The 26534-nt window shown below is 46.9% G+C and overlaps 1 protein-coding gene across 5 annotated transcripts in view; it reads left to right on the top strand.

The window, feature by feature from the left end:
• Window positions 1–26497, top strand: part of LOC141551525 (laminin subunit beta-2-like) — a 33142-nt gene extending 6645 nt beyond the window's left edge. For 4 of the 5 annotated variants that reach the window (XM_074283248.1, XM_074283247.1, XM_074283244.1 and 1 more), the window contains 23 exons: window positions 1070–1149; window positions 1254–1410; window positions 1806–1955; window positions 2108–2266; window positions 2355–2476; window positions 2591–2711; window positions 5322–5514; window positions 6132–6275; window positions 6362–6593; window positions 6730–6893; window positions 8872–9111; window positions 9268–9488; window positions 11670–11766; window positions 12102–12474; window positions 12623–12792; window positions 12874–13115; window positions 13399–13566; window positions 13712–13850; window positions 14620–14809; window positions 15487–15628; window positions 22959–23132; window positions 23493–23649; window positions 24407–26497. In XM_074283248.1, the coding sequence (XP_074139349.1) occupies window positions 1070–1149; window positions 1254–1410; window positions 1806–1955; window positions 2108–2266; window positions 2355–2476; window positions 2591–2711; window positions 5322–5514; window positions 6132–6275; window positions 6362–6593; window positions 6730–6893; window positions 8872–9111; window positions 9268–9488; window positions 11670–11766; window positions 12102–12474; window positions 12623–12792; window positions 12874–13115; window positions 13399–13566; window positions 13712–13850; window positions 14620–14809; window positions 15487–15628; window positions 22959–23132; window positions 23493–23649; window positions 24407–24540 (3969 nt within the window). In that variant the 3' untranslated portion in view covers window positions 24541–26497. The remainder of the gene's footprint in view (window positions 1–1069; window positions 1150–1253; window positions 1411–1805; window positions 1956–2107; window positions 2267–2354; window positions 2477–2590; window positions 2712–5321; window positions 5515–6131; window positions 6276–6361; window positions 6594–6729; window positions 6894–8871; window positions 9112–9267; window positions 9489–11669; window positions 11767–12101; window positions 12475–12622; window positions 12793–12873; window positions 13116–13398; window positions 13567–13711; window positions 13851–14619; window positions 14810–15486; window positions 15629–22958; window positions 23133–23492; window positions 23650–24406) is intronic. The other variant, XM_074283245.1, reaches the window with a different exon arrangement.
• Window positions 26498–26534: the final 37 nt, after the last annotated feature.

The following is a 26534-nucleotide window of genomic DNA, read 5'->3' as shown; positions in this document are numbered from 1 at the left end:
CCTGGGCCCTCTGGCATTTTCTGTTTCTCTGTTCCAGATCTTAGTTCTGTGCTTTGAGGGTCTTTTTAAGTCAGTGATTTCTAAGGTTCTAAATAAGCTTTTATTTTCCCCCGAGATATTTTGTCTGCTGAAGTGGCCACAGGATATGATAGTGTGAATTATTGTAGAAAATAGGAAACACTCTCAGAAAAGGGATTTGCCCAGGGTCACATGGCTAGTTTGTGAGAGCAACCAGATTGCAAACCATATCTTTTGCTTCCAAGTCCAGCGTTTTTTCTGTTAAACCACACTGCTTCTAGATGAATTTATTTCCCCAATCATCATTTTAAAAATATTTTCAATGTAGCTCTTATTTTTGGAAAATTGAATTTAAATATCACTATATATTAAGTTGAAAAATGATATGTGGAGAGCAAGTATTTCAAGGAAATGAACTCTAAGGTACCATTGGATACCATCAAATCTACCTCTGGATTAACTCAGGCCTGATTAGGAGATCCTAAAACTGAACCAGGAAGGCTTTAGAAATCACTTTGAGTCCCACCCCCTCATTTAAGAGATGAGGAGACTGGAATGCAGGTGGTGATGACAAGGATAGTAATCTCTTCACTGTCACAAAGTAAAAATATGCCCCCTGCCATGTCAGCACCATGGGAAAAGCTCTGGTTATCTTACCCTAGTTACAGCTCTAAATAGAGATTAACTTTTTTATGGACAAATCTAGAAAACTTTTCAACATTTTAAAAAATATCAACCTCTGTCCCTCCTTGGCACTGTAACTGCTGACCCTGGTCATCTACTTGAGATTGCAGACCTTGCTCTGTGGCTCCCAGAGAGGAGACAGCGTGGCATACCTGGTGGCACATGCTAGGCTTTAGAGACAGGAGATCTAGGTGTGTCCTTAGCCAATCATTTCACTCCTCTTAGCCACAGTGGCCCAGTTTGTAAAATGGGCATGATCATAGCCAGATATCATCTACCTGGAGAAGAAAGCTCTTTGTAAGTTTTAGCTCCTTCAGGAATAGGAGCCATGTAATCGGTGATTTTTCTCCTTCCTCTCTCCCTGCAGCCAGAATTCTGGGGACTGAGCAGCGACTTCACTGGTTGCCGGCCTTGTGATTGTGATTTTGGTGGCGCCTATAGCAACAGGTTTGGTCAAGATGCTGGAAGCTAGGGGAAGGGGGGCTCCCAGGCGGGGCCAGGGCCAGAAGAGAGAGGTTCACCTTATCCCCCTCCACTTGCTGTGCCACCAGGTGCTCATCAGGGGAGGGCCTTTGTCCTTGTCGCCCCCACTTGCAAGGCCGAGACTGCCTTGAGCTCCAGTCTGGTTACTTCTGTGCAGCCCTGGACCAGGCTGTAGCTGAGGCGGAGCTTGGGCAGAGGCTCAGACCCTCCGACCCCCGGCTGCCTGTGAGTATGTGGGCCCCAGATGTTGGAACTCGGAGAAGAGCGAGGTGGCAAAAGACTGGAGCAGTCAGGGAGGATTTTCTAGGGGAGGAACTTGAATAGAATAGTTACCAAGAAGATGGTGAGCTGCTCACCACAGACAGTCTCCAAATGGGAGCTAGATCTCCACTGGTCAGGAAACTGTGGCAGCACTGGCTGCTCATGGCATATGGGGGGGTCCCCACTGGCATGAAGATTTTGAGAATCTGAGCCGACAGCAAGGGAGAATTTGAAAAGGAGAAGAATGGGGGGGGGTTGGTATTTTGGCATTTTAATAGTTAACCAAAGGAGAAGGAGGTGACTTTGGGAGCCCACGTCCAAAGGGGGAGACATGGACCTTGTGGCCTGCTGTCCTTCAGGGAGCCCCTCTACCCGATGCCCCTTCTGACTGCCTGCCAACAACAGGACCTGTGCAGAAGAGGCTTAGAGCCCGGCTCCGGCGCCATCGCAGCAGCCTCTGCCCTCCCCGCATTACTCGACATGGCCGCCCCAGCCACCAACCATTCAAGGTGAAGGAGCTTCCCAGGGCAAGAGCAAACAACAGCCTTGGGCCCTACCCTCAGGGATCTCCCAGGCCAGGGAGATAGGGAAGAAGCAGAGCCAGGTTTCCCTTGAAGACCTCAAAGTTTAGAGGAAGACATTATTTTTCTCTGATTCCTAGGCTGTTGTGGAGCCCCGGCTTTGGGGCAAAGGCCCTCCTGGCTCCTCCTGGACTGGACCTGGATTTGCCAGGGTGGAGAACAGGGCTGGCCTCATGCTCCAGGCCCCTCCAGTGCCACGAGCCATGGAATATGACATTGTGCTGCGTTATGAAGCTCAGGTCAGGCCTATGACTATGGGTTTATGGGGAGACTGGGGGGTGGGGAGGGAGTAAAATGCTTTCACTTTTGATCTTTTGACACTCCCAGGCCCCCGAGGACTGGGAGGCCCTTGTCAGTGTCCGAGCCTACTCCCTGCCCAGCAGCAGCCGTTGTGCCAATGTGTTGCCCTCAGAGCAGCTCTATCAGGTGGCCTTACCCCCCAGGCATAGGTATGAGTTCAGTCAAGGGGAGTCTGGAACATTAGGGGATGCAGGTGTGGAAGATACTAGGGGGTGGGTGAACCCAGGCACCAGTGCCTTGCATTAATACCTCTTTCCTTGCAGAGCTGTGGTCCTGTCTAAACCCTTCTGCTTTGAACCTGGAACCAGATACATGGTGACCTTGAGACTACAGCGAGTGACAAGTACACGAAACCTCCCTGAGGGAACCATCCTGCTAGACTCAGTAAGACTTTGGGGACCCCTGCCTCCTAAAACTGAGGGCTCCCAGCATATCTCTTCTCTTCCCAAGGTTTTCCTGAGCTTTACTGTGCCCAGTATTAGGCTCAGCACAATGAGCTTGGAGGCCAGGATCCTACCTTCACAGAGCTCATTTTTTGGGGGGGCCTCCCACTGAGAGTAACAGACTAGAGATTGAAGGAAGGAGCTTCTGCTGCAGCCTTGTTCACCGGAGGCAAGGACCTATCTTCGGTATCAGCTCATGGCTCTAGGGCTAGAAAGGACCCCCATCATCTTTTAGTTGAACTTTCTCATTTTGTTTATGAAGAAACTGAGACCAGTGAGGTGGACTGACTTACCCAAAGTGACTCAGGTTTTAGAGCTGGGATTTCATCCAGGAACTCTGACTCTTGCCATGGTAGTGAGATTTTGGTGGGGTTTTTTTGGAGGGTGAGGCAGTCAGTGTTAAATGAGTTGTCTGGGGGGCAGGTAGGTGGTGCAGTGGATAGAGCACCAGCTTTGAATTCAGGAGGATCTGAATTCAAATCTGGTCTCAGACACAACACTTCCTAGCTGTGTGACCCTGGGCAAGTCACTTAACCCCAGCCTCAGGGCGGGGGAAAGAGTTGTCGGGGTCACACAACTAGTGCCAAGTGTCTGAGGCTGAATTTGAACCCAGGAACTCCTGACTGTAGGCCAGTGCTCTACCCACTGCTCCACCTGTTAGCCTCCATCATTGCTGGTTGTTATTCAGTTGTGCTAGCTCTTTGTAATCCTTGGGACCATAGCATGTAAATTCTCCAGAGGATTAAGGCAGAGGCTAAGTGACTTGTCCAGGATCACACAGCTGGTATGTGTCTGATCTTCCTGATCTCTGTCAACTGAGCCATCCAGCTCTCCTTATGCTTTGCATTATCCTGTGCCGCTTCTCATTTGGACTTTAAAGGACATGTAAGATTTGGAAAGAGGGAAGTATTTTGGGCAAAGATTAAGAACAGAAGCAGAAAATATATGTAGAACAAGGTGGGGGGGGGCGCTGTTATATGGGAGAAACGGGCAATATGAGAGCATTATGTCCCAGGCTGGAGAGTTGGGCTTTTCAAGGAGCCTGAGCCATGAACAATTCTTGACCAGTGATGTGGTCAGACATGTGCCACAGGATACTTTGACAGCTGTGTAAAGGATGAATCTGAGAATGGCAGAAAGTTCACTTCGGAGGCTTATTGCAATTGTCCAGAGAAGCAGTGAGAACTTGGACTAGGGTGAATCCTACATCCCCATCCTTTGTTCCTTTCATCCCCATGGAGCAATGGAAGTACTGGGGAGCTAGGATGAGATAGCTTGTCAGTTTCTATATCAGAATGACATGTTCCCAAGCTCCCTTGAGTGAAGAAGAAGATAGATTGCCAGTAAAAAAGTGCCGGGGGAAAAAAAAAAAAGTGCCGAAAGGACAAGATTTAGTAAAAACTAATTGGCTGTGAGAATAATGGAGAATGAAGAATCAATAGTGATTCTAACGTTTTGAACCTAGATCATGTAGAGAAAGGTAGTGTCCTCAACTGAAATAGGCAGGCTAGGAGGAGGATCAAGTTTGGGGTGAAAAATGATTGTTCACTTTTGAATAAATAAGGTCAAAGATGCATCCAGATGAAGATTCAGTGTAATTCTTAGCTGACCAAAAGCCTACTATTTGCAAGGCTTTCTGCTTGGCATGTGGCAATCCTTGTATAAGAATTAAGAAGAGAGAATGTTTTTGCTTCAAGAAAAATACTGCATACAGGGGAGATTTAGCATATGCTCAAATAAATATAATGCAAGGGAGAATGTAAAACAGATAAAAGCAAGATCTAGACAAAATGCTCTAAGAAAACTGGATAAGAGAGAGATCCCTTTAAATTGAGGGCATTAAAGAATGCCCCAGTTGAAGCTGAAGTATCTAGACTGGAGATTCAAAGTACAAAGAGCCAGAATGAGAAATTCTAGGAATGTGCCAATTCCTGGAAACAAGAAGGGAGGATTAAATTGAGGAAGAGTGATTGGTGCAGTTTGGCTGCAATGGAGAATGCAGGTCTGGAGATGGAGATTTGGAAGGCGTCTACATAGAAGGGAGAATAGAGATATGGGGGTAGGTGAATCAGGGTTGGTGGTTGTCCTTTCTGGAAGAGAACCAGAATGACACCATTATGTTAGAGTCGAGTTACAACCAATCTGACTATGCCTGATCAGACCAATTCGAGCTCGGAATGCTGTGCCACAGGTTGAATGCATATAGTCCCTATGAACATCTGGATGGATTCTCTAATTTTGTGCATCTCAAGTTTCTTCTGGGCTAATTCCGTTCTGCTTTGCTCATAGAGCACAGCACCTTCTCTGATGAGGGCACGCTATGCTGGATGGTCCTGTGCCAGTGTCTCCCATTCATACAATCATTCTAAAGTTCTTAAGAGAAACCTTGACAATGACCTTCTCTCAGGTTTCTTGTGACACACAGGAGGTCTCCCAGTCTCTGTCTCAACTCTTAGAGAGGCTCCCTGTCCTGAATCCAGACTACTAGAATCTGAGTTCCTATGGACAACCTACAGACTAGCCAGTACCCCTAATGATCTTTTCTCCACAGCTGGTACTTCTGCCTCGCGTAGAGGAGCTTCCAGGTCTAAGAAGGGGGGACCCTGGGGCATTGGGGCGCCTGAGAGAACTCAGTCGAGCTCAATGCCTTGAAGCTGCAAGAACACCCTATCTTGGGCCCCCATCAGAATCCTGTGCCCGCTTGGTCTGTAGCATCTCTTCTCTGCTTTATGGTGGTGGCCTAGGTAAGCGATTCTGTGACTATTGAGGACTAGGGTGACTGATGGACTGGAGAGCTAGAAGTGGACAGGAAATGACTAAGGAATGCCTGAGGGAAGGGGTGAGGATGATGATGAGAGCTGGCCTTTATATTGTGAATTCTCTTTTACAGGCAGTTTATGTGTGATCTTTAATTCAGCCCTTGTTTCACCCTCATTTTTAGATGAGAAAACTGAGGCAGAGAGGAAGATTAAGTGACTCTCTCAGGTTACCGGCTAGGAAGTGTCTGACACGGGATTTGAAGTCCAGCCCTCTGTCCACTAAGTCATCTCCTTGGAGTTATCCAGGGACGCCTGAGAATTCCCTGGAGGAACTGGGAAGAGACACAGGAGTCAGGGAGTTTCTAGGGTAGAAGGAGGACATAACTTTGGAAGTGAATGAGTATCAAGGGGATAGGGAGAGAAAGATTAGAGGGTTGGGAGAGTGACCAAAGAGTGACTGTGGACCCAGGAGTGAAAAGATGGCTAGTGGAAGGAACAGGGTCTTTCACAAGGGCTGAGTTCTGAGGGTGTTTGGGGCTCAGACACCTGAGCCTGAGTTCAGTTCAGGCTGGCTCACCCAGATGATGTTCTTCTACCTCTAGCCTGTGAGTGTGACCCACAGGGGTCTCTGAGCTCTGAGTGTGCCCGTGTGGGTGGCCAGTGCCCATGTCGACCCCACGTCATCGGCCAGCACTGTGACCAGTGTAAACCCCAGACGTATGGCTTTGGCCCAGCAGGCTGCAGTGGTGAGGACTAGGCCCTGGGTGGTCATGGAGAGGAGATTGGGTGGACCTCTCTGCACCCTGCCTGACCCGTCACCATTTCCCCCTAGAATGTCGCTGCTCCCCTGAGGGCTCCACTAGTTTGGCCTGCGATTCTTTAAGTGGCCAGTGCTCGTGCCAGCCGGGCATCACAGGACGAAGATGTGACCGGTGCCTGCCCGGCCAGTGGGGCTTCCCTCATTGCCAGCCCTGCGAATGCAATGGGCATGCAGAGCAGTGTCACCCACACACAGGGGCGTGCCAGGCCTGTAGAGACGCCACCACTGGGCGCCACTGTGAAAGGTGAGTGAAGCTCCTCCTTAAAAGTCCCACCTAAGCAGGGGGGTTGTGGCTCCTGACCCTAGGAAACCTTTAGGGCAACTTTGGGATGGACTTGGGGGCACTCATCCTGCTTAATGGCACCCTGCTACCCATGCAGGTGCCAGGATGGTTATTATGGAGATCCCGTCCTGGGCTCAGGACAGCAATGCCGGCCTTGTCCCTGCCCTGGCTTCCCAGGCTCTGGAAATTATCATGCAACCTCATGTCAGGCGGATGGGGGTAGTGAACGAATCCTGTGTTTCTGTGCACCTGGTTATGCAGGTACGTGCTGATTGGTGGCATTAAGACTGGAGAACCAATGTCCAATCTAAGCACTGCCACCACCACCCCAGCCTCCCCCACTGTAATACTAACATTACTTTAGTAATTCTTTGGCAACATTAAGGTTTAAAAAGCACTTTCTCCACAGCAACTCCAAAGAAAAGGAATGCAGGTGCAATTCTCTGCATTTTTTGATGGGGAAATTGAAGATTAGAGAAGTAAAATGACTTATCCCAGCCACAGAGCTACTGAGTGGTAGGTCTCCTGACTGCAGGGCTGGGCTGTTCCCACTGAGCTCTGCTGACTCCCATGGTTCACGGACCATGTGCCCCTTGTCTGAGGCCTGAATGTCATCACTAAGACAAAACTGGGAGCAAGCACCAGAAATAAACTGTCCTCTCTTTGGTAATTTGTCAACATTGTTTTGGTGGTAATGTTGGTTATGATGATACTGGTAATAATAATAATAGTAATAATAATTTCAATTTCCTATTGCTTTAATATTTTCAGTAACTTCTTCTTACCATAATCCTACATGAGTTAGGTAGCACTAGCATTCTATTGTTATTCCCAATTTATAAATGAGGAAACCAAAGCTTGCAAAATAGGAAACGATTGAAGATTATTGAAGGTCTAGAGTCCAAGGCCCTAATCTTATAGATAAGTGAACTAAGGCCCAGAAAAAGTGAAATGGTTCAATCACATAAATCATGTGGAGCGGCAGTAAGAGTTTACATTGATATCGCACTTTTAGGTTTTTAAAATATTTTGGTTGTTTGTTTTTAAGTTTTATTGATGAATTTTCATTTTTACATCCTAGTCATTTCCAGATGTACCGTTCTCTTCTCTTCCACTTCCACAGTAAGCTATCCTTTTTGACAAAGGGAAAAAAACCAGTTAAATAAAATCACCCATTGCATCACTCACTTCTGATAGCAAATGCAACACTGCAAGCTTCTCCCACAAAAGGAGAGAGGTGAAGTTCTATCTGGAACTTTAAATATTCAGTTGTGTCTCATTTTTCTTTTCATTTAGTTGTAATAGTCATGATTCTTATTGTTTTCTCAGTTCTGTGTACCTTTCTAAGCACTGGCTTCATAAAACTCTTTGTTTCTTGAATTCTTGTATGTGTTTTTAATAATGAGAGAATATTCATACACAACAATTTTTCTGCCTGTCCCTTTCTTAGTGGAAGCCCCCTTCGTTTCTAGTTCTTCTTTAGCACAGAAGTGCTGCTGCTAATATTTTTATACTTAGAGATACTTTCTTCTCTTCTTTCTCACTTGACATGTATGCTTTTATCACCAAGTTAGAGGATATGAATGGTTCAGTCACTTTTTCTACCCATTTATATAACTTATTTCCAGAATGATTAGACTGGCTTGCATTTTTATCAACAATGTATTAGTATCCCTATCTTCCCACAGCCTCCTTGCCTCCCCCCAGCATGGATTGTCTCCATCTTTACCACTTTGCTGGGCGTAAGGCAAAAACTTTGGAGTTTCCATTTCCATTTTTCTTTTTATTGGTCGTTAGGAGCCAACTTCCCTATTCTTATTTTTTTTTTTTTTTAATTTTAAATTTAAAAAAATTTTTTTGTTTTGTTTTTTTTTATTTTTCTTTTTTATTATTATTATTTTGGGGGGTTTATTTTTCTTTTTATTATTATTATTACTTTTTCTTTTTATTTATTTATTTTTTTCCCTATTCTTAGACAATGGAATTAGTAGATTGTAATTCTCTTGAGACTTGTTTGCTCATATCCTTGGGTCTCTCCTCTCTTGTAGCTTTTTAAGATTTGCACATTGCTTCCCCCACCCACCACCACACACCCTCCTTTGTGATTGCTGTAAGGGAAGGAAGGAATGCAAGGACAGTCTCAGCATCAGATTAAGTAACTTGCCCACACTCACACAGCTAATAGGGAGCTGGGCCACTGCATAGGTGTTAAGGAAATAGCTTTTCTCACCCTATATAGGTCCTCGTTGTGACCGCTGCTCTGCTGGCTACTTTGGGCGTCCCTGGCCAGAAGGAGTAGTGGGCGGAGCACCATGCCGACCCTGCCAGTGCAACAACAATATTGATCCTAGCGACCCCATGGCCTGTGACCCCCACAGTGGGCACTGCCAGCGCTGTCTACACCACACCCATGGGCCGCACTGTTCACACTGCCAGCCTGGCTACTATGGCAATGCTCTCCGCCCACGAGGCTGCCGGCGTGAGTAGGGTTGAAATGGGGCCAAGGGGAGGGACACTCAGAGAGACCTCTGCTCTCATTCTTGTCCCTGCGGTCCCTGCCCCAGTTCTGACTTCATCGTCCGAGGCCGAGTTCCTCCTTTGAATCTGACATTTCTCATCTCTCCTCACCCACTAGGTTGCAGCTGTGACCAACGAGGCACAGTACCTGGACGGTGCTCGCCTGGAAGTGGCATCTGCTTCTGTGACAGGCTCAGCGGTCACTGCCCCTGCCATCCACATGTGCTGGGACGGCTTTGTGACCGCTGTGCCCCTCAATTCTGGAACCTGGGCGGGCCTCGGGGCTGTGAGCCCTGTGCTTGTCATCCCCAGCACTCGGTGCATCTGGCTTGTCACCAGGTATGCAAGGGTGTTCCAACTTGTTTTTTTTTTGTTGTTGTTGTTGTTTTTCCTGAGGCTGGGGTTAAGTGACTTGCCCAGGGTCACATAGCTAGGAAGTCTTAAGTGTCTGAGATCAAATTTGAACTCAGGTCCTCCTGAATTCAAGGCTAGTGCTCTATCCACTGCGCCACCTAGCTGCCCCCTGGGTTCCAGCTTGTTAACATACATGCCCAAATGCTGGAGTGAATGTGTGTGCATGACTGCCTGGGGGGACGGGAATACCCACCTGCATGCATATGTGTGACCCTGTGTCTGCACACAGCCATGTGTATGATGGTGCATGTGGGGCAGAAGAGTGCCTGGGGACAGGTGGCAGGTGTACTGAGCCCCTGGATGGAGGAGGGAGAGGCGGGGCCGCATCATCAAGGGCCTCTGAGGCTCCATACAGAGTTTGGTCTAGTGTCCTAGAATGACTTCTGGAATTAGCCATGTGACCCGGTGCCTTGCCCGGCCCCACACTGCAGGCCCTTCAAAAAAGCCTTAGTTTCTTCAAGGTAAAAAGAAGCTGATGCTTGAGCTCTCTGTGCATCAGAGATTGGTGAGGCTGTGAGTACTTTAGTGGAATGAGAACGCCAGGCTCCGGTCTTGGCTGTGGGACCAGCAGCTGGGGGACAGAGGCAAGTCAGGCAGTGTGGTGCCGCGGAGGTGAGCCCTGGTCAGAGATCTGGGCCCAGCTTGCTCTGGGGCCACTTAGTCTATATATAACCAAGCTACTCCCCTATTCTGTGCCTCAGTTTCTCTGCTGTCCAGTAAAGAGGTGGTAATTGATAGTCTCAGGTCCTTCTAGGACCTACTTCACTCACAACTACCCTCCAGGGTGAATTGTACCAAAAAAGCAGTACCCTCTTTTTCTAAAAACTCAGGCTTCTGAGACAATCTAGTGTCATCTTCCTTCTTCTTATCACTGAGGAATATTGAGACTCAGAGCAATGTCCCAACAGGGTTCCGAGTCACCCAGTTAGCCGTGGAAGGTCATTCACGTGGGTCCTGTTGGGGCCTAGGTCCGATTCACAGTGGCTGGTCTACAAGGCTCTGGAGGGCTCTCACACAGGATTTGGCTCCATAGGGCAGCTGGTCCAGCAACATTGGGGGAAGTTTCAGAGGGATGAATTCAGACTTGATGTCAGGAAACATTTCTTTGCTATTAAAACCATCCCAAAGTAAAATAGGATACTTCAGGGCAGTCTTCAAGCAGAGATTAGATGCTCCCTTATCAGATTGCGGTATACATTGAGGCCACTAGGTGGTACCATAGGGTACAGAGCAGAAGCCTGGAGTGGGGAGGACCCAAAGGCAAATCCAGTTTCCGGCACTTTTGTCAGCTGTGTAGCTGGGCAGATGGCTCAACCCCGGCTTCTCTCACTCTCTCATATGTAAAATGGGGATAATAACTGCACCTACCTTTTGGGGTTGTTAAAAGGAGCATGAGATAGTCATTGTACAGTGCTCTTAGTACTTGACACAGTGATTTCTACATAAATGCACACATGGATTATATGTTTTCTATAAATATTTAAAATATAAAATATGTAATATATCAGAACAACAAGTCATATATCAGTTTGTATGTATTTTTCATACATATATATGTATATATATATATATATATATATATATATATATATATATATATATATATATATATATATATATATATATATATATATATATATGTGATATAGTGGGGATTCTTTGAGGGCCATAGATGGGTTGGACTAGGTTCTCTATGAGTTCAGATCAGGAAAAGGCTTTAGTAATAACTGAATCTTGTAATTTTACGGAGAAGGCCATGAGGCCCAGAGAGGGAAAGTGATTTACATGGTTTGTATTAGAGCCACAATTTGAACTGATTGAGGAGAGCTGAACATGTTGATAGGCCAAGATGAAGGAGCCAGTAACAAGGGGAAGATTGAAGGTGCAGGAGAGTGACAGAATGATCTGTGAGATGAATGGATGGAGATGAGTTAAGTTGGAGGGGGGAGAGGGGACTGGGAAAGGATCAGCCTTGTCCAAGAGAAGGGAGTTACAGAGAGTAATAGAAAGACTGATTGAGAACCTCTGTATGTGGATTGTGTCCCTGTCTTTCTAAGAGTCCCTAGTGAAAGGACTGAGCCTCCCATTGGTCTTATGCCTCTGTAGGTAACTGGTCAGTGCCCATGCCGGGAAGGATTTGGGGGACGTACATGTTCCCAGTGCCAAGAAGGGTACTGGGGGGAGCCAGAGAAGGAATGCAGAGGTGAGGAGGAAAGTACCTGGAGAGGTGGGCTTAAGGGTAAGCTGAGGGTGAGGGGTATGTGGTAGAGTCAGATCATTATGTGGAGTCTGGATTTAGCCTTTAAAGGTCTTCGGTTTGAGTTACAATCCTTCTATTTCCCAGTTGCATGGCCTTAGATAATTCACTTTCCTTCTGAGATTTTTACCTCATCTCTAAAATAAGGGGGTTGGACTAGATGGGTCTCTAGGGGCCTTTAGTCCTAGAAAAAATAAGGTATGTAGGGGAAAGTTGGGTGGATTGAGGGATAGAGAATTTAGTTCCCTATGCTGACCCCAACTCCTTTGTTTTTTCCCCAGCCTGTGCCTGTGACCCTCAGGGTTCAGTCTCTCTCAATTGCCACCCTAGGACAGGGGCCTGCTCGTGCCTTGATGGCATTTCAGGCCCTCGGTGCAAAGCCTGTGCCCGGGGTTCCCAGGGCAGTTTCCCCCACTGCCATCCCTGCCCAACTTGCTTCTCTCACTGGGATGGACGACTGGATGCCCTCCAGCAGCAGCTAGTCACATTGGCTCAGGGGAGGGATGCCCTGCGTGAGGTGGCTGCTGACCGGGGCGGTGGTGGGCGGCTGCTGGCCCTGGAGACAGCCATAGGGCAGGTCCAGAGAATCCTGGTGTTCTCCCACCCCCTGGTGGGGTCCTCGCAGCAGCTCTCGCAACAGCGGGATGGACTCAGGCAAGACCAAGCACCCCAGGGGCTTGGAGAGGGGTGGGCAGGATCTTAGGGTCTCACAGGTCCTGGGGAATCTTCAGTCATTTCCTGAAGCTAGAGATCAAGGAATAGTCTGTTGAAGTTGAGGGCTACTCTTCACTCCCCTTTATAGGATGGAGGTGTCCGGACTGGGTCGGGCCCTTCGAGTGGTGGAGAAGAAGGTGGGGATGAGCATGCCCTGGGCCGGGGCTCAGCACTCTCGCTTCAGCCAGCTGATGCAAGAAGTGGATCAGCTCAGCCACTTGGCCTCCCAGCTCAAGGAGGCCCCACGAGGAGCCCAGGGTATGGCCCAGAGGGGCTGGGGGCACTTCTGGGGGGCAGTCGTGAAGGAGGCTGCTCCTCACCTGCTACCTGCCTCTCTAGACGCTGCTTCCCTGGCCTCCAGGGCTGCTCTGCAATCCCAGGAGGCTGAGCTGGCTGTTCTGGCCACCACAGCCCTGACAAACACTGAAAGTGCCCTGAGCCAGTCCCGGCAGGTCAGACGTCGGGCGGAGGTGCTGCTGCCAGAGAGGAAGCCTCCCTTTGGGGCACCTGGCTGGGCCCAGCAGCTCCAAGGACTTGTGAATGCCTCCGGGGCTCTGAGCCCCCACGAAGCCCAGCTCAAGGTCAGAGCCCTTAGGACCTGGGGTGAGGTCAGCCTCTGAAGTCTGGGCTGGGGGTGGCCCTGGGAAAGCTCACTGGGGGGAGGCATTCAGCCATGGCAACCAGACCTTCCCACCTTGTTCCGGCAAGTTTCCCTTCTACCTCACATAGGGTCACTTTCTTTCTCTGTAAAATTAACGAAGCGAGGTGTCCCTCCAGCCTTATATTATCTGGACATTCTGGGCCTTTGGGGTCAGGGGCCTGCCATCTCTTGCTCCACTCTGGGCCCATTGTATGTGTCTGCAGGTCTGTGGGGGGCCGTGGGGCCTGGGGAAGGCCTGTGCTCTCTCTCCCTGTGGGTCAGCCTCTTGTTCTGGGGCACTGCCCACTTCCCTGTGGGCACTGGGAACTGCTCGCAACACATCCCGTGTTCTGAGTGCTACGGGTACCAGGCTGGGGCGGCTACACCGGCGGGTAAGGAGGAGTGGGGGGGATGGCAAGGCTATGGAATTGGAAGCATGGGGACGATGGGCACATGAGGTGAGATCTTGCAGGGGGATGAAGGGGTGGCCAGGCAGTCCAAGAAGACCAGCCCTGCTGATTCTTCCCACTCCCCTAGCTACAACGGGTTGGGGCCACGGCAGGGGCTGCCCACTCTCAGGCCGAGGAGACGCTGAGCCGAGCCCGAGCTGCCTGGCGTGGGGCTGGCACCGCTCCCATCTTGGCCACCATCCAGAGGATTCGGGCCTTCCTTACAAGTAAGGCTAAGGTCAAAGGGAGTAAGATAACCACCTTCTTCCCCTACAGCCAGAGCCTCCAAGCCAGGGCGGGCAGAGTTCTGAGTTCAAGACTTGAACCCTCATCCTCATGTTGAGGGTGCAGGCAGAGTCTAAATCAGGAGGAGGGCGGACAAGTCAGGGAGGGTCACTAGTCGGGGGCCCACAAAAGCACCAACGTCCACCACCCAGGGGAAGCAGAGTTTGGGGTTCAGAAAACCCAGATTTCAATGCTGTCCTCAACAATTAGTAAACATGTGATCTCAAATAAGTTGATTTTCTTCTCCAGTGTCTCAGTTTTTCTGTCTATTAAATGGGTATCATAACATGCTACCTACTCTTATGGTTAGGTCACTGGATTTAGATCTAGAAGAGCCACAGAGATCTTTATGTTTTTTAAATCTTAGAACATTATAGAAATGGGAACTTTTGCTAATTTTATTTACCTAGCCAACCTAAAGCATGCCATTGTACTAAGTCTGGAGTCAGAAAGGCCTCAGGCAATAACTGTGAGACCCTAGGCACTAACTTTCACCTCTGTTTGCCTCAGTTTTCTCATCTGTAAAATGGAGGTAATAGTACCTAGTTCGTGAGGATCAAATTAAATAATATTTGTAAAGCGCTTAGCCCCATGCCTGTTATAGGGTGCTTAATTCCCTTCTCCTCTTTTTCCTCCTTTCCTTTCCTTTCCTCCCAATGAAGTTGAAGAATCAAAATCTGATTTCAGTTCCTTGTCTTCCCTCCACTCCAGATGAAGGGGCAGACCCTGAGAGTGTGGAGCTGGTGGCCCAGAGGGTCCTGAAAATTCCTCTGCCCCTGGGAGGCCAGAGAGCTGTTGAACAGCTGCTGGAGGAGATCCAAGATACCCTGCAGATTCCAGAGAGCATGGATTGGGCTCTGCCTTCAGCACAGGGCCTCCTTCAGCAAGCACGGTGGGCCAGGTGAGGTACTGGATGAGAACTAAGAAGTCACGCCTTCTCATGGTCACACAGTGGCAGGGCCAGTGTCGAGAGCCCAGCACTGGCCTAAAGAAGTAAGTGCTGCTGATACAGAGAATCAAGAGAGGCCGGGGTTCCTGCCCTCAGGAAACTTCCATTCTAGTTGGGGAGACAAGCAAACTGTGTCCGGACAAGAGACAGAGCCCATGGAAGTGATCTGAGAGGAGAAAGGGGAAAGGCGTCTGGGGAGACCAGTACCTGAGCCTGGGAGGAAGCCTCCCAGGCATGGGGGAGAGCCAGCTAAAGGCTCCAAGATAGTCTTTACAGGAGTTTAGATTTGAGCCAGGAGTTGAACTGGTGTTTTAGGAGTCTAGGCCCAGCCTTCACCCAAGGGTTTGACTTGCTTATGTAGAGCCTTAGAGACTAGACAGGATCTCCAGGTGCAGAGCACTTGAAGGCATATTTACCTGATCCAAGCCCCTCCATTGAGATTGAAAGGAAAAAAGAGGCTTGACAGAGGTCACCCAAGACACGGCAGAGATGCTTCTATTTATCATGGGATTTGAAATCTAGCATACCATTCATGATGTGTCACCCATTATGCATGGCTGTTGAGGCCCTCCCTGAGACCACCGAGTTGGGTTGGGGCCAGGGCCAGCTGACCTTTCCTGTGCCCACAGAGAAGGTACAGAGAGAATCCAGGACAATGTTGTAAAGACCCAGGGAGCTCTAACTGAGGCTCAGAACAACATAGGCAGAGCTGAGAGAGGGCTGCGGAAGACAAAGCAGGCACTGAAGAGCCTAGAGATTCAGACACAGGAGGTGAGATGCCAGAGTGCTCCCGTTCCTCTCCCATGGGTCCCACGTTTCCCAGAACTCCGAGACTCCCCCCAGATAGTCCAAGCATTCAGTCCCTCCTGGTAGTCTAAGAAACTTTTCTCTCAAAATCCCATGTGCCCCTAATACTCCAAAAACTCTTCCTTTCTTTTAAATCCCATGTGCTCCCTAACACTTCTCCAGCCTCTTTCACTGAACCTTGTTACCCAACATTCCTTAATTTTCCCAAGGTCTTCTGTATCTCCCAATACCCATAAAATTCTTCAGGATTCACAATGCCCCAGCACTCAAAACTTTTTCTGTATTCCCCAGCAAGGCAAGAAACCACCTACAATATCCCTCAAAATAATTCCAAATTTTAAAAATCACAGTATTTTATGGTCTCAGTCACGCAAACTTTCTCAATGTCCTCCCAAATCTTTAAAGTTATCTTAATGTCCCTAAATATATTTCAGTATCCCTCGTGTCTTTGAACAGTCCTGAGATCTCCCCCAATGACCTCTGGATTCCCCACCACTTCCTCAAAGTCCCCAATGTCCCCCTTCAGAAGAATACAAGCTGGCCTTCAATGTAGGAGAAAAGGTAAAAAAAAAGAGGATTTGAGGGGGTAGAGGAGAAACTTGCCCTGTGTCAGGGTTGGAAAGTAGAAAGATATCACACAAGAAGGAAGAGAATATAGAGTCTTGGTATGCTTGAAATTTTTTTTTTTTTTTGCTTTTAAATACTACATTGTTTATTTTTGACAATATGACTATTAGTCATAAATTTTAGGGTTTTCTTTATTTTATTTTATAATTATAACTTTTTTTTTTTGACAGTACATATGCATGGGTAATTTTTTACAACATTATCCCTTGCACTTGCTTCTATTCAGATTTTTTCCCTTCCTCCCCCAACCCCCTCCCCCAGATGGCAAGCAGTCTTATATATGTTAAATATATTACAGTATATTCTAGATACAATATATGTGTGTAGAACCGAATTTTTTGTTGCACAGGAAGAATTGGATTCAGAAGGTAAAAATAACAGTTTACAGTCATTTCCCAGTGTTCCTTTTCTGGATGTAGCTGATTCTGTCCATCATTAATCAATTGGAATTGGATTAGCTCTTCTCTATGTTGAAGAAATCCACTTCCAATAGCATTCATCCTCGTACAGTATCATTGTTGAAGTGTATAATGATCTTCTGGTTCTGCTCGTTTCACTCAGCATCAGTTAATGTAAGTCTCACCAAGCCTCTCTGTATTTCTCCTGTTGGTCATTTCTTATAGAACAATAATATTCCATAACATTCATATACCATAGTTTACCCAACCATTCTCCAATTGATGGACATCCATTCATCTTCCAGCTTCTAGCCACTATGAAAAGGGCTGCCACAAACATTTTGGCACATACAGGTCCCTTTCCCTTCTTTAGTATTTCCTTGGGGTATAAGCCCAGTAGTAGTATGGCTGGGTCAAAGGGTATGCACAGTTTGATAACTTTTTGGGCATAATTCCAGATTGCTCTCCAGAATGGTTGGATTCTTTCACAACTCCACCAACAATGCATCAGTATCCCAGTTTTCCCACAGCCCCTCCAACATTCATCATTATTTGTTCCTGTCATCTTAGCCAATCTGACAGGTGTGTAATGATACCTCAGAGTTGTCTTAATTTGCATTTCTCTGATCAACAGTGATTTGGAACACTCTTTCATATGAGCGGAAATAGTTTTAATTTCATCATCTGAAAATTGTCTGTTCATATCCTTTGACCATTTATCAATTGGAGAATGGCTTGATTTCTTATAAATTAAAGTCAATTCTCTGTATATTTTGGAGATGAGGCCTTTATCAGAACCTTTAACTGTAAAAATGTTTTCCCAATTTGTTACTTCCCGGTATGCTTGAAATTTAAAACAAATACAAATCTGGGGCTCTTGCAGAGGAATTGGAAGAGTTTGATTTGTAAAGGAAGAAGCTGCTTATCCACTTGTGGTGCTGTCAGTAAGAGAGAGCATCCACTAAGGGTCAGTGGGTGGGTGACTCTTTGTTCAGAGTCCCGAGACAGCTAGCTGTACTTTAATAGTAGTTAGAGAGAGGTCTATTATTTTCTTGGCAGCACATGGATTCAGTACATAATTGAAAACCTCCCATGGCTTGTCAAGGTATATGACTAATATCTGATGATTCATATGGGCATAAATAATATTGCTAGAAGGAACCTATAAAGTAATGCCAAAGATTATAAAAGTCTTGGGCAAAAAACTAGAGATCAAAAGGACCCAGATGGTATTTTTATCATAACTACTCTTTGAAGGCAAGGAATGCAGGAGAGAACAGCTGAATAAGAAAATGATACTTGAGAATGGGATTTTGATTTCTCAGCCATAACTTATAGTAGAGGAACAACAGACCTCAGGATAGGGATGGAGCACACCCAGCAAAGTGGGGTAAGAATGTATTTGCCTTATGTCATACAAATCTAACCAGAGGGGCTTTAAACTAAAAGTAATGAAGTAGGGGGAAAATTGATGGCATGTATTTAAGCTAGAGACCAATGAGAGTACCTACATTGTTGGAAAAGAAATAACAGTTTGAAATACCATAAAGTCCACAAAATCCAAGAGCCAATAGTAAATGCCACAACCTCAGTAACACAGATGTAAGCAAAAAGTAAAAATTAAACTACATGTTCTGACATCAGAAGGCCTATCTCATCTAATTGTTTCTGAGATTTGATCTGTGGCAGAAAAATTATTCTGGATTAGCATTCCTTATACAAAAACAAACAAACAAATAAACAAGCTAGGTAAAATTGTGATGTAGTAGCATTATATATTAACAAGACATTGTCCTCTGTGGCAATCCAGGAACGAGAGGATTTTGGGATGAGAGGATGCTATAAATGACATGGGCATTTTCAGGAAACATATCACCATCCTGGAACTGAAACAGGAAATAGCTAAGGGCAATGGTAATGATGGAGGGGAGAGTCATCTTTCTAGCTTTCGGCAGGAACTCTGTCTAAAGCAGAATAATCTGTAACTTCTTGATTGACCTAATGATATTTCTATTCTTCAAGAAGTACAAGAAAGAAAAAATATTCTGCATCTACTTCTTAATGATGAGAATAAGTTTCTAAAGTAGAAATAATATGCATCTGGGAGGGGAATGGGAGAATCATTACCTTTTAGAATTTCTGATTGAGGAGAAGAAAGTTGGGTGTCATCTGACATGCTTCCTAGATTTTCTGAAAGATTTTAAAGGGTTTAGTGGAAGGAAAGGTAGCATTCCCTGAATTAAGATAAAATTCTACCCTGCAAGCCATCCCAGGAGGGAAAACTCTCAAGAATGAAATTCTGAAGGCACAAAGGGAGACAGTTCTGATGAGGAGGTAAAAGGGTAATCATTTGAAGAAAACAAAATTAAATATACAGAGAATAATACACTACCCAACAGAAGACAGAAGCAAGAGTAATAGGCAGAACATGGTAACAGCATCAACCCAATCATAACAGTTCTGTAAAAAGGGTGTCAGTAAAGCAAGCTCAGAGTGAACTAAGGGCTCTGAGGAAAAATAAGACTGTAAATAAAACAAAGAAAAATGGGCCTTTAAGGGCTGCATTGGGGAAAGTTAGATCAAATAGGGAAAAGAACTTTGGGGTATGTGAAGGGAATGGTGATAACTGACCATTGAGAAAATGCCAAGCTGCTCGGCTCTTACCTGGACTATTTTCTCTGTCAACCAAAATCTCCTTTGGACTGGAAAGATGTCTGATGGATAGTGGATAATCAGTCTAAGTAAGGAGATAGCTGCTATAGATATTGATGGAGCATCTCGGTGCTTCAAGGTATTGGAGTTACAAATTCAAAGAATAAATACTCTCATAAGGAGCTCATGGCAAAAACAGCATGAAGACATGTTTAAACGTGTATAGAAGCAATATGAGGGAGGTAAGGAGGAAGGGTATGGTTTAGAAAAGATTTCATATAGAAGGTGATGTTCCAGCTATGATTTGAAAAAAGATAAATTGTGTGAGGTGGAAGGGAGGAAGGATTATATTTTAGGCATGGAAGGAGCAAAGGCATGGAGACAGAAAATTGAGTACCTTCTGTGACTGATTGGCTTTCTGGACAATAGTGTGGGAAGGGGAAGATAATGAGACTGCACAAATGGCTTAGGGCTAGGTTGTGAAGAAGGGTTTTTAAAAGCCAAAAAAAGAATTTCTTTTTGATCCTAGAAGCAATAGAGAATCACTGGAGTTTATTGAGCAGAAGAATAAACTGGTAAAATTGTGCTTAAGTGTGGAGACTAGATTGAAATGTTAAAAGATTTGAGACCAACTGGGAGGCTATTTACCATAGTCTGATTGAAGTGATGAGGTCCTGAACTAAGATGGTTTTGTGTTGGGATGGAGGAGAGGTTTGGTGCAAGAGTTGGGAAAGTAGAAATAAAATTTGGCAACTGATTTCATTAGTAAGGTGAAGACGGATAAAGAGTCAGGAATAATGCTGAGGTTACAAACCTGAGAGATTGGCAGAGTTGGTGATACCTTCAGTAGAAATAGGGAAAGAAAATGTGTTGGATTTTAGGTGTTCAGTTTGAAATGTCCAATCAGCGTTGTTGAAGGGGAGAGCCTGGGATTGAATCTCTGTTTAAAGTTGATAATTAAATTTATTGGAGCTGATGAATTGGAGAGAGAGAGAGAGAGAGAGAGAGAGAGAGAGAGAGAGAGAGAGAGAGAGAGAGAGAGAGAGAGAGAGAGAGAGAGAGGGGAGAGAAGAGGGCCTAGAACAAAGAGTCTTGGAGAACACCTACAGTTGGAATGATATGAATGTTGAAACATAAAAAGTGGCTTAGAAGGAATCTGTGGTCAGACAAATGGGAGAACAAGGAGAAAATCTCTAGGAATAGGGAGTGTTCAACAATGCAATAGAGAGATCAAGAAGAATAAGGGCTGAGAAAAAAATCACTGAAATCATGTGTAACTTTGGAGAGAGTAATTTCAACTGAGTGATGAATGGGGTCCAAAACCATATTGCAAAGAAGTGAGAAGAGAAACAATGGATGCAGATAGTTTTTTTGTTTGTTTTTTTCCCCCTAGTTTATCTGGAAAACGGAGAAGAGATAGGATAGTTGCTTGATTTAGGATGTAGCTAGTTGGTTTATTGAAGTTTTTGTTTTTTTAATTTGGGGAGATTTGGGCATGTTTGAAGGCAGTAGCGAAGAAGGAACTATTAGCTCTGGAGAGATTAAAGATTAGAGATAAGGGAGATGATTGAGGGGTCAGTGAGATTGAAGATGGGATCAAGGGCATATTAAAGGGATTATACTTGACAAGAAAAGCCACTTCATTGTCACAGACTGGGAGAAAGAAGGAGAAAGTTAATTGGGAGGGGGAGTGATATCAAGGGATTTAGGGATGAATCAAGTGAGAAAGAGGAAATTTAAACCAGATTAAATCAAATGGCCTCAGTTTTCTCAGTGGCTGAGTCTTTAGCTCATAATGTAGAGAGAGAGAGGAAACATAGGATTGAGGAAAAGCAATTATCCAGATTTTTGCAAATGGAGTATACAAAGTATAGACTAGCAAACTTGACATTGTTTTCCAGAAAAAAACTAGAATATATTATTACAGATATAGTTAATGAAAATCTACAATAAGAAGTGGCTATTTAAGAATCAATATCGCTTCATCATAATTCTACAGGCCATGCTAAACTCTTCCCCCCCCTTTTTTTTTTTTTTTTAAAGATTACTAAACTGATAGATTAGGACAATGTTATGGATAAAGTTTATCAAGATTTAGTAGTGTTTGAGAAATAAAATGGTACCTGCTATTCTTTCAGAAAAAATGTAGTTATGTGTGTGACAGTGTCATGAGCTAAATTTGGAACTCATTAAATGCTGAGACAGAGAGTAGTTTTTAAGGATTCATTGTCAGCTTGGAAGGAGGTCTCCAAGGGAGGGAGAGCCCACCAAGCTGTGTTTGGGATATGTTGTTCTTTGAGGGACTTGGATCAAGGCATAAATGGCATATTTATTGAGTTTGCAAATGACACAGCTGGGAATGTTGACTGTTAGATACTGCACAAGAAACTCAAGAGGCAAAAGAGCTTGACTGGCTGGAACATCTTTTGGAATCCAATAAAGTGACATTTAATAGGGATAAATGTGAAATTCCACATTTCCACAAAATGCAAGAATATTTAGGAAGTAGTTTGCCTAAAAAAAGTTTGTGAGTTTTAATGGCCTGGAAGCTCAACAGGGATTTATCTAGTGATATGGCCAGTAAATATGTTAATGATAGAATCATGGGCTGTATTAAGATGCACATATGCCAGAAGTTAAGGACTCTCTGATCTCCTGTCATCTGAACACGGTCAGATGGTGTCTAGGGACTTGTATACAGTTCTCACTGATACATTTTAGGAAGGACATTGATAAACTTGAGATCATTTGGATGAGGACTATGTAAAAGTCCTCATTGGATTGATTGGCTGATAGCAATCTCTCTACTAGTGTGCCGTTTGGCCCCTGAGGGCAGAAACAGGAGCAACAAGTGGTAAATGCAAAGTTGTTTATAATAGGTGTTGGGAAAAATTTCCAGACAATGACAGTTTCTGGAACCATCCTTGGTGGCCTAGGGAAGAGATTTGTTCCTTATCTCCTTATCTTCTTCCTTCCGAGGCTGAACGGCCCCTTTTGGAATAGTGTATTGTAGGCATTCTTTCTCAGGTGTGGCTTAGGCTGCTGAGGTTCCTCCTAACTCCCAAAATCTGGCATTCCTGTGACTTCTAACACTGCTCAGAAATCACTCTGTCCCTTCATTCTCCCTGTTAGCATTCCTCAAACCTCCTCAGTCTTTCCCCCAACAATCCAAGTGTTGCCCTCATGTGCTCCTTGAAAGCTTCCCCTACCTTCCCATGGGTTTTGCCTCTTTAAACTTCCCTCAATAGTCAATCCAGTCACCCTAGGAGACTGCACCCAATGTCTCCTGAGTCCCTCAGCCCCTCCTAGACTTACTTGAACTCATCCCAGGACTCATAACACACCCAGAAACCCCTGGTCATTTTGTTCCCCAGCCTTTGTCTTTGGGTTTATCAAAATCCCAGAAATCCATTCCATTCCATGCTCTTCTGCATGCTTCATCCATGCCCACTCAGAAAACTTCCCCTTTGAGCTCCCAAATCCTGAAACTCTCTCCTCATGTCCTTTGGGACTCCTAAGCCTACTTCCCCTTCCAAAAAAAGAGGAAAACCCCACCCAACCTCTTTCCCCTCCTCCCTAAGCCCACTCTCCTATTCTTTCCATCCCTCTGACCACAGATGGCATTAGGACTAGTTCAGACCACACATGATCTGGATGTGGGCTCCACCTTGGATCAGCTCCTGGGGGCAGCAGATGCTCTGCAGGCCCAGATGTCAGAAAATAAACTGAAGCTGAGGGGAGCCCAGGAGCAAGCAGCACAGGCATCAGACACAGCTGCACATTTGGGCAAGGTGAGACATGGCCCCTTACTGCTGGGCACTACTGAGCAAGGTTCCAGGGTAGCAGGATATTCCAGGAATGGAGGGGAAGTTGTCCTTAGGGTGGAAGTCTTTTGAGTCCTAGGAAAGAGAGACTCTGGTGAAAATTCCCGAGTAGGGCTAGAAGACTAGGGAAGAAAGACCTCAGGAAAAGAACTGTGGTGGAATGGATTCCTGGTAGGTGGGGGGTCCTGACTGCCAGGGTTGGTTTCTGAAGGGGGAATCTTGAGTTTGAGAAGAGCCTGAGGTTCCGGGAAAGGGAGGAAGAGTTTAAAGGTGATTGGACCTCTCTTATCCCTACCTCCTTTTACCCCTGGTTCTCTTTGCCCCCAGGAGCTGCAGACAGCCAAACTACAGTTCTCAGAGTTGCAGTCTGGGATTGATGGCCTTGGGGATGAAGTGAATGGGGCCAAAAATCGCTTGCAGTGGATTCAGGCAGAAGCCCGAGAGCTGCTGAAGAAAGCAAGCAGGAGCCGGAACCGCCTAGAGGGTGAGGCTGTGGGGATGTGTACCTGATAGGTTCCCAACGATTTCAGGAGAGTCTTGGGTGTTTGGGGGACTCAAGGAGTCCCAGAAAGCTGAGTTTCTCAGATTTCTCAGGGAAACCTGATGTATTTAGAAAAGATTCAGAATCCTGAGTATTGGAGGGTTTCTGAGGTACTAGGATTTGGGGGACTTCATTCTCAGGGGAGCCCAGCAGCCATGAATGTTAGAGGTCTCGGGAACGCCAGAGTGGTTAGAGAAGGTCTTAGGAGGATCCCATGTAAAGGAGCTTCTCAGCAAGGGAGTATTAGGGTTTTTTTTAGGGTTGTCTGAATATTGCGCAACTTTGGACCACGGGTATTTGGGATTTTCAAGAGGCCTCGAATGGTTGGGAGTCTTAGTAGTCCTCAGATGAGAAGCCCGGGTATTTGAAGGTCTCAGGGAGACCAGAGCGTTGAGGCCTTTCTCTTGGGGAGTCTCAGGATGTGTGGTTGTATGGGATTTCAGGAAGACCTTCTGGAGCCATGGACACTTGCAAATTTCAAAGGGCTCTAAGTGCCCAGGGGTGGGGAGGGTCTCAATGGCCTTAGGTTTTGGGGGGCCCTGAATGTTTGAGATTCAGGGGACCTTGAAAATTAGGGGTCCTGGAGGTGGGAGTTCCAGGCCTCTCGTGTCTGGGGATTTCAAGAGCGCCTGAGGTTTTGGGGAGGGCTCAGGGGGATGTTTGGGGCCCTGCTCTGGCTGACCTTGGGTTGGGTTCACAGGGCTGGAGAAACGCTTTGCCCGGAATGAGCGGGCGCTGGGAGAGAAGGCAGCGGAGCTCCGGGCCCTGGAGAGCAGAGCGCTGGGGCTGCTGGAGCAGCTGAGGCAGGAAGCCAGCGCCCACGCCACCTGCTGATCCTGCGCCCCACAGAGAGGAGCCCCGCGTCCTGGGACACGGAGCGCCCCCAAGAAGCACTACGGCAATGCCAGCAGCTCCCCTGCAGTCTTACCCCCGCCCCCATCCCCCAGGGCCACCGAGCATCCGCAGCTTCCTCCATCCCCCGCTCCCAGCCCGGATCCCACTGCGCCGGGCCCGCTCTTCACTTAAACTTGCAGAAAAGCCGCCCAACTTCTGGTCCCGCACTAGAACCCCTCCCCGTTCCTCCGCAGAGCCCCCCGGGAGACAGGGCGGGGCGCGCCCTAATGCGCGCTCCCGCCTTCGCGCGGGCTCGCGCATTCCGGGACCCTCGCTGCCGGCGCTGAGGCCGCGCGCGCGCTCGGCCCGCCACAAAGTCCGGAGCGGATCAGGCGGACCCCGGGCCGGGCTTAGCAGAGCACCCGACTGGATCCCTGCGCCCGGTGCCGCAGTCAAGGCTCCCGCCGGCCCTAGTCTTTGAGTGCGTTTTTCTCTACGACGTCTCCGTCCATCTTGTTTGCTGCCCCCCATTCCCTTATCTGGGAAGCGGAGGCAGCTTCGTGCCAGGGCGAAATAGCACTGATTCTCATGCCCGGCGCTGGACTCCCGTCCCTGGCAGCCACGGCCTGAGACGGAGAAGGGGTGATGGGAGCCACCTTGCTGCGGGCCCCCCCAACATCCCAGCCGCCCACTCCGTCCGGGGGGGGGCACCGTCTCTGAAGACCAGCATCTTTTCCTTTGTGTCCTCCTACCTTTCCCCGTCCTTCCCCCGGCCAGGCCCAGAGGTGGGACTTTGCAATTCAGTTTCCCCAACATAATGAGGCGTCTGTCATGGGCAGCTCTGCTGGGCTTAATGTAGAAGTTGGAGAAGGCCGCTGAACCCGCCTGCCAGGAGGCTCCGATCCGGCCCCTTCTTTCTAGAGGAGAAAGCTGAGACTCAGGCGGCCCCACAGAATCTGTCCAAGACCACAAGAATGATAAGTAGCAAAGTCAGGGTTACACTCCGAGTCTGACCTCTATCAGCGCACCTGGACTAGCCACCGTTCAAGATAAGTGCTTCGGACCGTGGCAGGAACCTCCCCCAGGCCATGCAAGTCATTCATCTCGTTCCTTCTCTCCAATCCCTCCGTAAATGCCCAAGAGACACCCCAGAGCATTTCTGACATCTGCTCTGAAACTTTCAGTGACTCGGGAATAAAAATCTCATTCTAGTCAAATCCGAGAATATGAACCAGAAGAGATGGAGCCCAGCTCCCCACAGTTGCAGAAGATAGAAGTGAAACTCAGGAAGCTGAAGGGTTTACTAAGGCCACAGCTGTCAATGACAGAGCCAAGACTAGGCCCTTCAAAGCTTGTTTTATTTCACCTACCCCAGGAAGCCGATCCGATTTCTCTTTCTCATCCTACCCTTTGTTTATTTAACTAGATTGCTAACATCTAAACTCTCTTCCCAACCCTTTCCCATCCTTCCTGGGTTATTTTAGGTCACACTCCCAGGAAGCCTCTGAACTTCCTCTGTTTCACCTCCTGTCAGATTGCCCAGTCAGATCTGCCAATGAGATCCAAATCTGCCCCGGACCATCCACCCCCCAATCCTTGCAGGCTCAGGGGGAGGGTAGGTATCAATGATCCAGGCCTGTAGAAATAAATATAAATAAAGCTGGTGCTTCTGATTGGTCTCTGCTGTATCCCTTTTCTTTCCATCAACATAAGCCTCATTTATTTTAAAGTTTAAAAAAACAAAACAGGTTAAATGGTTTGCAGTAGTCAAAGGTAATAAATAGCAGACCTAATTTTAAAGATCCAAAAAAATAAAATAGAACCCAATCCACAGGTTACATGGTTAGCCCAGTCAAAAATAATAAGTAGCAGTAATCCTGCAGGTTCTCAGGCTCCAGATCCAGTGCACTTTTCACTTTCCCATATTCCAGAACTGCAGAAAAGGGAGAGACTGGGAGAGCCATTAGATAGATCTCCACCCCCCCCCCCAACTG

This window comes from Sminthopsis crassicaudata, chromosome 1, assembly GCF_048593235.1.
Source record: "Sminthopsis crassicaudata isolate SCR6 chromosome 1, ASM4859323v1, whole genome shotgun sequence".
Taxonomy (NCBI): domain Eukaryota; kingdom Metazoa; phylum Chordata; class Mammalia; order Dasyuromorphia; family Dasyuridae; genus Sminthopsis; species Sminthopsis crassicaudata.
The sequence above is the reverse complement of the archived record's forward strand: the minus strand, read 5'-3'. Positions and strand labels throughout refer to the sequence as shown.